Source organism: Bactrocera tryoni, chromosome 2, assembly GCF_016617805.1.
Source record: "Bactrocera tryoni isolate S06 chromosome 2, CSIRO_BtryS06_freeze2, whole genome shotgun sequence".
NCBI lineage: Eukaryota > Metazoa > Arthropoda > Insecta > Diptera > Tephritidae > Bactrocera > Bactrocera tryoni.
The window spans coordinates 5561657-5577617 of NC_052500.1; the positions used below are offsets into that span (position 1 = coordinate 5561657).

Genomic DNA, 15961 nt, shown 5'->3' on the forward strand with positions numbered 1-15961 from the left:
TGGGAGCTTAATGTGATAACAGAGCTAAGGGACATATTGGTAGTTATGAATGAATATGTATACAAAACAAGCAACATGCATATAATGAAGCTGACTAGGCTTTACTCGAACGATGCTCTGTCTACGAATACGAGACAGCTGATTTCCGGATGTTAGTGAACTGTACATAGCTACCGCAAACACTCTCCATAATAGAAATGACAACATTTTTTTGTGCAGAAACAGAACTTTCATATAGAATATAGAAATTATATTCTACTAGGACAAGCAGTATATTTAAATCTACACTTAAACCGTACCATAATCTAAATCACTAAGCGCCTTTTCGAAATTTGTCTAAGTACTTCGCTGCTACTTTGTCAACGCGGATAAGTGCTTTTATTAATGAACTCATAAAGTCAATTCCCTGTCTGATATCAGGGCGAAATGTGTGTGTGTTCGCACGAGATTGTCGAAAGAATTTCAAGCATGCGCATAATCTAGGAGCAAAAGGCGATATGCAACGCGTATGGGTATATACATATATACACATATATATGTATATTTGTCATTATTGCTAGTTCGAGTACTTACTCGTTTGTTCTTGCTGTTGTAAATAGCGACACGACGTTTTCATTCCTATTGACAACAATGATCATGGTCAATGAAGAGCCGACAGAATTTGTGCAAAAAATCTGCTCAACTTTTCTCGAAGGTTATAAATTCCGACACTTGCATGCGCGATATGTATGGATGTACATATGTATTATATACTTGTGGGCATTAAGGCTCGTTGAAAGTTCTGGCTATCAGCCCATAGTAGCCGTGCTACATAGCATACACTTTCCGTTTCGTTATGCTTAATGTACTTTGATTTTTACTTTGTTGTTGGTGAGTTTGCTAATTCGAGCGCCTTCTCCTACATGCGTGTGCGATTACGAGCGCTCGTTGCTCGCATTGATGGCAGCAAAGCCGCAGAGCTTGCGCGACAAAAAGTGCACTAACAAATAATCATCAGAACGCAATCTTACTCTAAGATAATTGCACAGGCGGCGCGGCGCTGGTGTTGGGCGCAAACTTTCCTCGCAGGTAGGCTTCAATGTCTTGGCCAGTCGTTGCTGCTAATTGAAGTCCAACGGGCGCGGCTAATCGCCAAACACTCGATCGTTGTGCATTTCTAAGCTGAGCTGAGCTATTGATGCAGGCAGGCAAAATTCGCCAGGCAGAAGCAACTCGCAGAACAAATTCAAAGCTAATTCAATTGGACGTGTAAAAATTGAAATTGAAGGTAAATAATTGAAGATTATTTCAAAAATTATTCAATTGCGAAAATTCATATTTTTGTGTTTGGTGCAAAAAATAATCAATAACGGTGTGGGTGAGAGATATTTATGAAAGTGAATTTGTGCGAAAAAATAAATTTTAAAGTGTGTTAAAGATATTTATTTCGTGGTAATTGCACAAAAAAATTTAAAAAAATTATTAAAAATTGTGACGATTTTTTTTTTAATTTTGTGCTAAATTTCGCATTTTTTTTTTATCTAAAGCTTGAATTTTAAAGATAGTATTATAAAGCGTCATTTTAAAAAATATATTACAAAATTATTTCATTAGTTTAATACAGATAATATTTACGTTGTTCTTAGTAACAAAAACCAAGAGTAAAATTTAAAAACAGAAAATTACGCAAATTCTATTTTTTTGTAAATTTTTTTTTTATTTTGTGCTAAAATTTAATTTTTTCCTATTAAATAATATTAAAAATTAAATAAAATAAATTTTTGCTGAAATTTTCGGACTTAAAAAAATATTCAACACTTAAATAAAATATTAATTCTCGGGGGTGTTCAAGACGTCCTTAGAAGCAAAAAATAAGAATATAAGGATAAAAGGGTTTTCAGTTTTTTTAAATTTTTTCTTGGCTTTGAAAGTTAAAAATATATAATATTATACAATTATTACAACAAAAACAAGTTTTTCTCAAATTTTTTTTTCTTTAAAAAGGTCAGTAGGGTAATCTTTTTTCAAAAAAATTTTTTGTTTGCATTTTCTGTGCCCTTATACTCTTAAAATTAATGTAAAATCCCAATCCCCAAAAATAATAATACCGCTCGACGTTCGGAGCGCTCGGAGTGCATACCTCAAACTTTAAACGCGTTTTTCTCAAAACACACTTTTTTAACCTGTTGGACATGATTCCGGTCGAACTACTCAACCGATTTGCTTAATTTTTTTTAAATGTTCACAAAACGCCGTGCTATCGTCCCTACCAGATTCATAATTTTTTATAATTTATTGACAATGTTATGACACAATTTATGTAAAAAAACATGGGAAAAATTAAAAAAGCAACGTTAATTACTTTTTTTATTTATCAACATTTTTTTATGATTCTAGTAGGGACGATAACGATTCACGTACTTTTTAAAAATAAATTGGGTTTTTGTGTTTCAGCTGATCCAAACATGAGAAATCGTGTCTGCCAGTGCAAAAACGCATCTCATTCACCCAGCAATTTCTCCGACAGATGTGATAAAAAAATTCCGAAAAAATTTGTTTATAGACCCATTAATAAAAAAAAAAATCTAAACACAAAAAATCTTTTACTTTTTTGAACATAATTTTTTGCCGTGATTTTTGAACTCACACCACATCTTATGCTTTTTTATGATTTCAACTCGGCTTATTCAACATCTATAAATCAATAAAAATTACCAAAAACAAGAAGAAAATCATTTGCTATTTTAGAATCCTTTACAAATACATATAAAAGATTTTTTATAAGAACTTTCATTGGCCAATTTGTATGGCAGCTACAAGCTATAGTGGCTCGATAACGGCCGTTCAGCCAAAGAGAAGAGGATGTTTGCAAAATTTCTAATCGATGGACGGACGGACGGAGAATTTATTTAATACTGGTTTAGGCTTAAGGAGCTGGTCTGACATCAACCTAGAAAAAATTATAAATTCTTATAATTTGATTTACATATTCTTACATGATATATACCTTAGCCGTAATCACTTAAATATCAGTCTGCAATTTTATCTCCAACACGCTGCAATAAAATAACATCCTAAAGAGTAATTTTTTGTGAAGAAAATATAGATTCAAATAGGTTAGCGTAGAAAATATAACTCCTCGCTGATTTGATTACGAATAGTGGGCCTGACTGTCAGTGCAACAAAGATTATCAAAGTACTTATAACATACTAATCAAATATAGCATTTGAACTAAAAAATATTAAGTGCACAATTGACTTTACTTGGCCTCACATCTGCTATAATTTCATTTAATTAAAGAAAATACTATAATTTTGTGCATTCGCAATAAAAATTAGCAAAAAAATGTTAATATTAATTTATTACGCACGCGATTTTTTTTTATTGACATACAACCAATAATTCATATATGTTTGTTTGTTTTATTTGCCAAAACTTCTGACCTGATAAGAAAACCTTGACTCGATGCAATTCCACTTGTAATCAGTTCAATCTCATTTCATCCCTCACACAATCGTTTGTGTGTGTCTACATAAGTATATATTTAAGCATACAATTTCATTAGTAACTATGTGCAAACTCTTGCTCTGGCCCGATTTGTGGTCGGACGGCCAAGATTACCTCACAGACACTCATTCGAGGCGTGCAGTCAAAACAAAAGCGATATCAACGCTCGATACGCGCGCAAAAAATGCCTAATGCTTGACATCAATTTGCGGTATATTTGTTGGTGTGTAGTATTTTGCACGCTGATAACATCGAAACAATTTTTTTGCGAGTGCTGCTATTTGGCCCTTATCACTTGTGAGCATTTTTTTGCATAACAAATTGTTGTTGTAGATTTCAACTAATTGTTTTTTGAAGTAGCGATTTATTGGTTTGATTTTGGAATTGGGCAAGGAAATATTCGGGGCACTTGTTCCTAAGAGAAAAACGCATTTTATTGAGAACCTTTTGGCAAAATTTAGCAAACACACAAATTGAAAAATTATTATGAATTTAGTTATATATTTTTAATAACAGACTGAAAATATTTTTTGTTAATAATATAAACCAAAATGTTCTCTTTCACAGATGCAGCTTCAATGGTTCGTATTACTACTCACGGCGGTGTCGATGCCGCTAACGTGTACGAGTTATAGAATTTTGTTTATGGGACCCTTCCCAGCACCAAGCCATTGGATGTGGATGGAACATTTCCTGAAAGATCTGTTGCAGCGCGGACATCAAGTCACAACACTGACAAATCATCCCGCCAAGCAAGCACATCCAAACCTAACGGAGATCATTATTGATCCCAAGCTGAATATAGCCGAACATCGTAAGTTAAAATTAGATACGATATATATAAATATGTAGTATAAAGAGATTTCGAACAAAGTGCTATAATTAATCAGACTATAGTATACGATTCTTATAAATACGAAAAAAACATTCAATTAAAATTTTTCAACAAAGCACTAAATTTCCCAAGCCCTTATCTTAACCTCTAACGAAACATTTTAACAATTTTCTCATCTTTCCAGGACCACGTGAGAACATCTTCAAAATGCATTTTACAAGCGACTTCGAGAACTTGCAAATGTATTGGCACGTCGGTTTGTTGAGCTCGGAGCACGCTTTAAACGACCCAAAAGTGAAATCACTGATCGCCAGTCAGGATCTGGAATTCGATTTGATCGTGTTGGAACAGTTCTATCACGAGAGTTTCCTAATGTTTGCGCACAAATTCAAATGTCCTGTCGTGACGTTGGGCACTTTGGGTTATGCTGATAATATGGATCATGCCATGGGTCTGCTGACGCCCTGGGCTACCGTACCACACTTACTAGTTTCCTACACCGATCAGATGACCTTCGTACAACGCGCTTATAACACCTATTTGTCGATATACGATGCGCTGTTTAGAAGCTGGTATTATATACCCAAAATGCAGGAGATGGCTGAGCGACACTTTGGCGCGCACATTGATGGTAAGTTGACAACTCTTAAATAATACCAAATGTCTAAACAAAATTCTGTACACAGGTCCATTGCCACATGTCGTTGACTTGGAGAAGAATATTTCGATGATGTTGATCAACAGTCATCGCAGCACAGATGTGCCACGCCCCAGCATGCCTGGTTTAATCGATGTGGCCGGTGTACATATCAAGAAACCCAAACCGTTGCCAGAAGATCTGCAAACCTTCTTGGACAATTCCACACACGGTGTCATCTACTTTAGCGTGGGCTCGTACATGAAGAGTACCGATATGCCGGTGGAGAAGATCAATCTCATACTGCATGCCTTCAGTCAACTGAAACAGAATGTTTTGTGGAAATTCGAGAATTCATCTATTGGTCATCTACCGCCGAATGTGAAAATCCAAAGCTGGTTGCCACAAAACGACATACTCGCGCATCCGAATATCAAGGTCTTCATCTCGCATGGCGGCATCTTCGGCACACAGGAGAGCATACACTGGGGTGTGCCGATGCTGTGTATACCCTTCTTCGGCGATCAGTTCCGCAACTCGATGCGTTCGGTGCAGGACGGTTATGCGCGTTGGTTGCATTTCGGCAAAATGACCAGTGCTGATTTGGTGCAAAATCTGCGCCTGCTCATCAACGATCCCACTTACAAACAGAAGGCCGTCGAATTGTCACGTCGGTTCCGCGATAATCTGATTGATCCACTGGAAGAGGCTTCGTTTTGGATGGAGTATGTGGTCCGACATAAGGGTGCGCCACATTTGAAATCCCATGGCGCTTTCATGCCACTCTATCAGTATTTGTTGTTGGATGTTTTCGGTTGTGCGTTAGTGTTGTTGTTCTTGGCAGTGTGGTTGCCATTGCGTTTTATCGAGTTGAGAACGCCGCTGACTGGTCTGTTGGAGAAAGTGATTTGCTTCAGCAAGGACAAAACACAACAAGCGAAAGCGATACAAATCGACCTGAAGGCAAGCAATAAATACCGTTATGCGGGTTAATATAATTTAAGCCATTGCTAACATAAGGCTATGTCGAGTTAAATTATTGAAAGTAGCGCGTTTTTAGGCGCTTAAGCATTTACGCATTTAAGAACTACTGAAGTACCGCACCAATTTTGTACAGATTTTTATGCAACGGTGTTCTCTGGTATATGTACAATCCTAAGTAATGGTTTAATTTTAAATCGTAAAGCAAACATTTATTAAGTTTAAGTAATGGTTATTTTGTTGTAATGCTGTAAGTGGCGTTTGATGGCATCATGTGTTTAGGACAGATGAATAAAAGACTAAGGTATTATGCACGACTAGAATAAATTCTATGTGTTTTCATGAAATTGAGGTTAGGATGCAATAATGTGTATATTAAGGGAATATTCTAGTGTTGAATTAAAAAATAATTTTTTTGAAACTTTCTTTTTCAAAACGATACGATTCGGACTGATTACCTGAAATTTTTTGAGAGTCTTCTTTATAGACTCGTTCTATGTCTGAAGCTTTCCATATCCCTACGTTTTACCAAATTTAAAGAAAATGGATGAAATCAGAAAACTTATTACACATTTTTTTGTCGGATGTCACAATTTTTTTTTTTTTTAATTTTTCGTAGGTCCAGACGTTGCGACATTATTCTAAATTAATACTGAACAGGGTATGTTAAGTTTGTCACAAAGTTTGTAACACCCAGAGGGAAGCGTTGGAGACCCTATAAAGTATATATATAAATGATCAGTATGTTGAGCTGAGTTGGTTTAACCATGTCCGTCTGTCTGTCTGTATATATACGAACTAGTCGCTCAGTTTTTAAGCTATCGTTTTGAAATTCTGTAAAACGTCATTTTCTCTTCAAGAAGCTGCTCATTTGTCGGAACTGCCGATATCGGACCACTATATCATATAGCTGCCATACAAACTGAACGATCGGAGTCAAGTTCTTGTATGGAAAACTTTCACATTTTTCAATGTATCTTCACAAAAGTTGGCATAGGTTATTTTCTAAGATAATAACGTAATATACGAAGAAATTGTTCAGATCGGAGTACTATGGGTATGGAATATGCTGGTATGGAAAACTTTTGCATTTGACAAGATATATTCAGGAAATTTGGTACAGAGTATTTTCTAAAACAACTATGTAATTTCCGAAGAAATTGTTCAGATCGGTTAACTATAGCATATAGCTCCCATACAAACTGAACGATAGGAATCAAATGCTTGCATGGGAAACTTCCTCATTTGACTATATATTTTCACGAAATTTGGTATGAGTTATTGTTCGTAGAAATAATGAAATATCAGAGGAAATTGTTCAGATCAGCTCACTATAGCATATAGCTGCCATACAAACCGAACGATCGGAATCAAGTTTTTGTATGGAAAACTTTCGCATTTTACGTGGTACCTTCACGAAATTTGACACGGATTACTGCTTAAGGTAATAACATAATCTCCGAAAAAATTGTTCAGTTCGGATTACTATAGCATATAGCTTCCATACAAACTGGACACATATGTAGTTACTAAAAGAAATGCACCTGCGAATGGTATATGCTTCGGTTCAGCCAAAGTTACCATTTTTTCCTGTTTTTTTTTTCTTTCAGTTTGCTAAAGCGATTGGGTATGGTCATGTGTCAATTTTTTGAGAACCCAATTTTAACAGCTGCTAATTTTTGATTTTTTTTACTTTTTTGATTTTTTGACATTTTTCCTTATTCTTGTAATTTTAATAAATCCTAATACAAAAATTTACGATCAAATCATTAGTTACCTTTTTTGTACAACATTCATGCCTGTACACTAGTATATCACTTAATCATATGAATGATGTAATATACATGTATGTATGTATGTATATAGAAAAAAATTGAAACATTCAATTAGCAAAGTAGATACGATTTTTTGAAATATAATTTATCCCGGGAATTTAATTACAATTTTCTTTTTTTTTTTCACAATGTATGTACTTATATAAACCTTTGTACATATGAATTACTATATAGAATTCCACAAAATCTTTATACGAAACAGACACTCACACACCTTTGTACTCAAGATACTTGTATATTAAAAATTTGTTTGAAATTATATTTGTTCGAAATAATTCTTCTGAAATATGCAGCAGGTACAATACATATATGTATACATGGCTACATAAACCATATGTGGACATTTATTCTCACATATTGGCTATGAAATATTGGCTACGATCACCCAAAAAAAGTTGTTATCATGGTGGTGATCATTGAAATACCGTCACTGTACCATTCAGTGGCGACATCTGTAGGCAGAATTCGAGTACTTGTACTAACATCTAAGCAGTGCATAACTTTAGGCTGTCTGAAGTTTATTTACGCGATCATTCGCAGTGTTGCATTTATTTGTACGAAAAGTACTAAAACTTTTAAATTAGTAATCTAGTATAAATTTATATCAAGGAAATTCATCAGCGGTTACTTTTTTTTGTATTTCGTCCCTAATGCAGTTATACAAACCAATAATTCGAGGTTTATTATTATCCGTAAAATTATTTGCTTTTAATAAGAAGATTGCAAATACTCCGAATTTTTTAACTCACATAGGATATTACAATTGGATATTTAAAGGCCATGGAAAGTAAGACCGCTTCAAGAGAAGAAGATAGTTTAGGTCTTTCAGTATGGCGAGGGATCACACGTAGACTGCTATTTACAGTCCAGTATGTAGTTAAACGAAAAAACTCGTATAGATGGATATTAGCTTTTGGCAAAAATGCCCTAAACCTGTCACAAATATGCTTTGATGTATTATTTCTACTTCCGTAGTGGATAGGATATCTAAATTTATGAGATCCGATTTGATCTGACAAAAACGAGACATTCGAGAAAAAAGTGTGGAGATGATTCTAATTTACGTTATTAAATAACTTGATCCCATAGACTCCTCGTCTCTGACATTCTAACAGTCTCGGAGACGTGGTCAGCGAACTCAAGACTAATATCGCTGTCCCACTCTGAAGGAATCTGCGCACCAGATCAGCAGATCTACTGCTACCTTTATAGCATACTCCTCCTTTTGGAATACACAGTGGAGGACGGAAAATCAAAACCTGGGGCTAATGGAGAGTTTCCGACTGTATAATCTTCCACCATCCCTTCCCGCAAGCGTTGATCCATCCGTAAAAAAGCTCACCGCACCTCCCCTCAGAGAGGGAGCCTTTCTCGAAGGCATGTGTGCAGAGAAGCGACAGTCAGAGATAGACTCGCCAACCCACTAACCCAAGTATTTTGGAATGAGGTCAAAGAGTTTCCGGCTTCTAGAGCGCCTAGGCTCGCAGTCGTCTAAATATCCAGAGTTTCTGAGTCTGAGGGCAGCTTTCGCGGCCCAACACTTCGGCAATATCCACCGGTGCTATATACAGCAAAGAAGCACCTTAGGTGTCCCAGCTTTTGCCAATGGCGCTTGCAGTAGTACGAGGCAACCGCTTAGGAGATGAGAAGCAGATTTATTTAGAAAATTTCTTTAGATTTTCATTTTTAGAGTTTTTTTCTCTCTCTGAAATCAAGAAATGCCACAATAAATGCAAGGCCTAAAATAGATTTTTGCTCCAAAAACAAATACAGATTTGTAAATATATATATACCATATAAATTCAACAATCTGTACCTTGTGATAAGATCCATGTGTCATCACTGAAGGTACACACATGGAACAAAGTTTCTCTGCAGCCTCCTTTAGCAGAAACAATAAAAAGCGCACGACACACCGTTTAGCGACAGATGGGCAGACATTCGGAAAACAGACCAAAAGATAAAAGGGAAAATTGCATAACAAGTGCAAATTCTGAGCTCCAAAAAGCAACAACAACAACACTTTAAAGTGGAGCAGAGGGATGCGCACTTAAGAAAACCGGACACAAAAGACTTTCACTGTCGGACAGACGAGCGATAAACGCCGAAAAAATATAGTAAATGAGCAACAGTAAAAGGGAGTACACAATAATATGTGTGTGTGTGTGGGTACACAAGCAGCTTATGAAGCTGCGCGCAGCTGGACACCACCACTCCCCTTGAGCGTTGACCAAGTGCTTACACACACCTACGCACACACACGCAAACAATGCGTGCTGATAATGCAAAGCCGGCGCGGAGTTTATTTTTTACAAAAACCATCAAAATCAGACAAATAATTTACAAAATCAAAAAATTAAATAAATGACGTTCATGTGTGTTTGTATGTGTGCGTGTGAATGTGTTGCAGCTGGACTTTCGGAAACACTTCGAACCGGTTGCGTTTTGTACTTTTGACATTCAATTTTCGGCGTGTTTTTCTCTCATTAAGCCGCTACTTATTTTTATTACTAAATTTATTTATTTATTTTGGCGTTTTTGCTGTCCAATTGTTGTGCCACTTTTGTTGTTGTTCATTTGGACGCTGCTCATCTTTACAAGTGTACAGAATTTCTTTTATAGCTGTTATTTTGCTTTGTTGTCATGTCTGTTGTGTTGTTTTTGTTATTTTCTTATTTTGTTGTTTAAATTTTTGACTTGTTATTTCCTTTTTTGTTTTATTTTATTTTATTTTTTCGTTTTTGTTGATTTGGTGCGCTTTCGTCACATTGTGCCAGGTTGGTGCCATCACTTTGCAATACTTTTTTTGAGTGTTATTTCACTTCGTCTGTCAATATTTATGCGTTCAGTGTTGTTGTTGCGACCACTTGTTTTTGTTTTTAACGGATTTGTGAAGTTCGAACGGATTTTTGAAAGTCTGCGCACAGAGGCGGCACTAGAAGGGGCTCACAACTTTTGATAAAGCACATTTTAAGAAAATTTGTATAAAAAAAAAAAAAATTTACAATAAAAATTTTTTTATAAAAAACAAAAAACAAATTTACAAATGAAGGATAAATTCAAAAACTTAAATAAATTTTCCAACATATGTAATATTGAAAAAAATATTAAAAGCAAATAACTCCTACCCTTTGCCATATATATTTTTTTCTGCACCATTTTCTACTTTGTTGTTATGTTTTAGTTTCGCCTAATCGAAGTCAAGGCTTTCGCCACTTCAGTCACCGCAAATGAGTTGTTTATTGAGTTTTTAATTGGATTAAGATTACCTTTTATCGACAGTCAGTTTAAGCCATATCGACGCGCTGGCAATTTTGAATGTAAAAGTGCTTCTTTTAATCCATATTCATATGCATTTCTGGCAGTTATATAACTGAAAATGTATAACAAAAATAAAAATCGACATGTGTGGTGGCATGTATGCCATATTCAAGGTTAACAGGGTGCCTCAAGAGGAAGACAATTTTATATTATCTGCAAAATGGATACGAAAACCAGTATTCTAAGTTGTTTTTGTAGATTTGACATAAAAACATATTCGACAAAAAGTTTTAAAAATATTAATATGCGATATTCAACAAATTTTTGATCCTGATTAAACTTTTTCACAGATTTGTCAATGATGATAGCATAGTTATTTTAAAATTTAGTGGCTTTATCAGTAGAAGAACACGGGAAAAAATTGGAAAAATAAAGAATAAAAATATTATACTAGAATATATATATATATATAAATAAAAAGGTTTAGAAAATTATTAAAAATAAAAGAAAACGTTAATTTTGGTTGCTCGTAAGCTATAATATTATTCACAAATACAAAAGTTTCCTTACAAGAACTTTGAACGGACTGTTTCTGAGGTAGCTATGTATATATAGTATATGCTATAGTGACGCGATCTGATCAATTTTTTCGGATAAAGCCTCAGGCAATAATTCTTACCAAATTTGGTGAAGATATTTTGTCAAATGAAAAAAAAAATCCATACAAGCACTTGATTCAGACTGAATAGTTTGCATCTGGCTATACGCTTTAGTGGTCGAATAACGGCCATTCAGACAAATGAGCGGCTTCTCGGTGAGAAAATGACAGAGGCAAGATTTCATTTCGATATCTCAAAAACCGAGGGACTAGTTCGCATATATATAGACGAACGGGATAAAAACGCAGGCATGGCTAAATCGACTAAGATCATTCCGCTGAACTGAAACTTTATAAGGTGTCAGAAGTTTCCTTTTGGGTGTTACGAACAACATGGCAAACTGGATATATCCTATACAGGGTATTACGAGGAAAGCGCTCTGTTTAATATACATATAACTGGTGAAGGAATTAACAACGACAGTAGGATCTGCGCAATCAGAATGTACCAAAATTTTTATTCAACGAAGATATGTTACCTTCGCAAAACTATTCAATATTGTTACAATAAAAAGCATCCGGAAATTTAAGAGCTAATCCCATATTATCTTGGAGGTATGCTGATAAGAATATATATAATAAATAGACATACATCTGTGGAAATTCTTCAAGCAAGGTTTCCATTTCTGTTACTTTTAAAATTTCTCATGTCAGGGGTTCTCTAAAGTAGGGTTTCTCGTAGTGGTATCAGAAATTTTTTAAGAGCACTCTCGCCTGTTAGCACAATCAACTGCAAAATATAGAAAGTATACCCGTGTGGTACTCTTAAAGAAATCTAAATACTTGTCTGACGCATGTCCACATAAGGCCAAAAAAACACAAAAAGTAAATCAAAACACAATATATTTTATAAATATGCGAACTTGAATTTTAGATAACTAGCTTCTTAAGTTTATTTAATCAAATTATTAAGAAAACATTATCGTAGGCAATGAGTCATCAGAATACTGAAGGGTACTTTACTCGCATAAAAAAGGAAATAAACTAAACAAATTTGCTTGTACTTATGTTTAATCAGGGTATTCCGTACGAAAAAATGTCAACAAAATTTGTATTCTCAGGATTTTTTTTGTCATTTTTTTCTTTTAAATGACGACAGTAGGAAGAGCTTAACTCTTTGAATAAATATTCATATGTGCATATACATATGTATGAAAATATGAGTAAAAAAAGGAAATCGATTGAGGCAGATATAACAACTAGATAATATAAAGTTGTAGATTGGTAAGGAAAAGAAGCACAAGTGATAGGTTTATCCAATAATTTTATAAATCGCTTTGCTTGAAAAGCAACAGGTGATTAGCAGCACCATTTGTTGTGATCATTATATAACTAATAGAGATTGGAAACCGTCTCCAAATTATGTAAAACTGTCATGAAAGGTATTTGCTTATTTTATTTTAGTTTTAGTCTTCGCACATCTACTCTGATTATAATTTTTGAAGTTGGAACGATAAGCTTTCAATTTGGGTTCTGCGACAGATACTCTATCTTGCCTTCATTTGCTACCAGAATATATGTTTCACTTCTATTACAATTGGGAAGAAAGGACACTCATATTTATCATAATAAATAACATCAAGAATTTTAAATACATACGTGTATGATATTATATAAGGAATAATCGATTCGTGATTTATAGCTGTCTTTGATCTCACTTGTCGAAAGTTATAACCAATAGCAAAGTTTGCAAGTTGAATAAGACGCAATAGAAACTTAATTACGCATATCTCAGTGGATATGTTAGCGAGAGGTTGAAGAGCGCGTGCTGCTCTTCTATTTTACGATACTGTATTGTATTTTCGATTCACCTCTCTGTAACATTTGGCGAATTGAAGACACATTTATGTTTATTTATATATATTGTTCCTTATATCAACTTAATGAAATTATGAGGGACTTGACGGAAGATTTTTTGATATTCAATCGACCATCTATCCATCCATCGACCAAAAAATCCATTTTATAACAGCAAAAAGCAAGAAGATACTAAGTACTCTGTATAGAATAAATCAAATGATAATGGTTTCTTAAAATATTTCGAAATTGCACGGAACCCTTTGTAAGACTAACATCGATGTTAATCTGTCAATAACTATCTAGGCTCAAACCGTAGGGAGATGAAAGTAGTGCTGATCAAAACTAAAAACGTCATAAATAGATTTGTATGAATTTATATTCAGAAAATATGTATATTAAATTTCCTCTTAAATTTTATATTTCAAACAAATTTTCAAACTGCCAAAATAGAATATCTTTCCCCAAAGTATTATTTGCCTACTTTGACACCTCGCACCTCCATGGCTTTCGTTTTCGATTTGTCAATGAAATCAAATTGTTGTCAGTTGCTCCTTCTCATGCAATTTTTAACGGTAAACCATTGTGGTTGTTGTTGCCATGATTTTCTATTTCAACCCAACGATTAAATGCTTTGTGTGTGTGTGTGTGCATGCATCCATGTATTTCTCAATGATAATCACGTGCTCCGACTTACTCACTCACTGCCGTTTGTATTACACACCAACACCGGCACAATTGCTGCAATCTGCAAAGAGCAACAGCAGCACCAACAACGTCAGCTGCAGCAACATCGTGAACGAGCAGAAAAGCCAGACCGCAGCGTCTCATTACCATTCGACATTCCAAAGTGAATCCATTGCCTCGATCGGTCTGACTTCAGTTGGCGAACTTTGGCGAATTTTTGCCACACTCTTCGCCGAAACGGTCGTTTTGTTTTTGTCGTGGTTGCTTCTTCCACTTTTTTGTTGCGTTTCGCGTATTCAAAAATAATTTTACTTGTTCGTTGTTGTTGTGCATTGTTGTTTGTTGTTGGCTGGTTTTTGGTAGTAACAGGAACTTGAGTTAGGTTTTTTATGCGGTTAAATACGTAGATATTTCAGTACATACACACATATATACATATTTATTATTGCCTCTTTTCTGTTTTGGCCATCGACATGGTTTGTGGTGCTTTGTTTTTTGATTTTGTATTTTGTTTGCAAACTCGAATCATGTGACTTGAAAAGCTTACCTAGTTGTATTCGCTCATTACACACACACACTGACACACGAAGGGAGTAAGCAAGAAACCCTGTAGGAAATTTGAGAAATTTTGCTAAGATATAATTTTGGTAAGAAATGTGCGCTTATTTCAAAATTTTCGTGAAATTTAAATATTTAATAGTTTTTTTGATTTTTTTGGGATATGAAATAAAAATTGTTTGCCTTACTAGTAGATATTTACCTAAACAAAATAAGCATAACATTAATAAATTTCCTAAAACATCATATCCAAAATTTCCATGCAATTCTGCGTCATCTCATTAATACTCTCTTATTTTTAATTTTATTAAAATCTGTCTCTGCTCGTTGGCGCTGTTGTCTTCTGGTGCCTCGCAGTAACAGGAACTTGAACTCATTTTTTTTATGATTTTCTTTTTGAAATCTGTGTTGCTTATTTTTACATATTTTATCTAACGATTTGCCTTTTATGCAAACTCGAGTCATGTGACTGAATGAATTTAACCTTTATGTAACACCCTCTAGGGAATGTATTATATTCGAAACAGCATGTATTGAAGCTAAGAATGCATTTGAGGCTAAGTTAAATTTGGGAGCTAAAGCGTACTATTAACAACAAGACAATTAATCAAATTTTTACAAAAAGAGTAAGTGTTACTACTTTCAACTATTGACCGAAGGATACACCGAAAACTTAACCAGTTGATTAAAAACTATTACATTCATATCATAAAGTTTGTCAATGTTATGATAACCGATTCCTTATATGAGCTAACCCCAATGGAAATTTTGTAAAACTAAAATTGTTTTTCGTCCCCTATTTTCGTTTGTTTTATATATACAATCCGAAATTAATTTCGAAAATTCTGTGGTGTTATTAATAACCATTAGATTGTTTATGAAAATGCTCTTAAAGAGATTGTTTACAAACAGTAGACCAGGGTAGATAATTTTTATAACAAAAAAATCATAGTAAATCGAAACCCATTGAAAACGAAAGATAAATGAGTAAAAATGAAAGAAAAAATAATATACAGACAATCTGAGGTCGGGTAGAGGAGTTTGAGGGACGTGACTGAATTTTTAAAATTAAAAACGCTTTTTCTTAATTTCCGGCTAAACTACGACTCCTGTAGAAAAAATAGATATGTATAGTTATATCGCAAAGTTTTAGTTAATATAAACACCTACCAATTTTTTATCAAAACTTTTTGGACATAACCTCAAATTTCATGTGAAAAACTCA

General features: G+C 34.4%; 1 protein-coding gene across 1 annotated transcript; it reads left to right on the forward strand.

The window, feature by feature from the left end:
- Nucleotides 1-1118: 1118 nt before the first annotated feature.
- Nucleotides 1119-6267, forward strand: LOC120767975 (UDP-glucosyltransferase 2-like). Its single transcript, XM_040094386.1, has 4 exons — nucleotides 1119-1267; nucleotides 4055-4301; nucleotides 4507-4953; nucleotides 5009-6267. The coding sequence occupies exons 2-4, from the start codon at nucleotides 4055-4057 to the stop codon at nucleotides 5950-5952; spliced, it is 1638 nt and encodes a 545-aa protein (XP_039950320.1). The 5' UTR covers nucleotides 1119-1267; the 3' UTR covers nucleotides 5953-6267.
- The last annotated feature ends 9694 nt before the right edge of the window (nucleotides 6268-15961 follow it).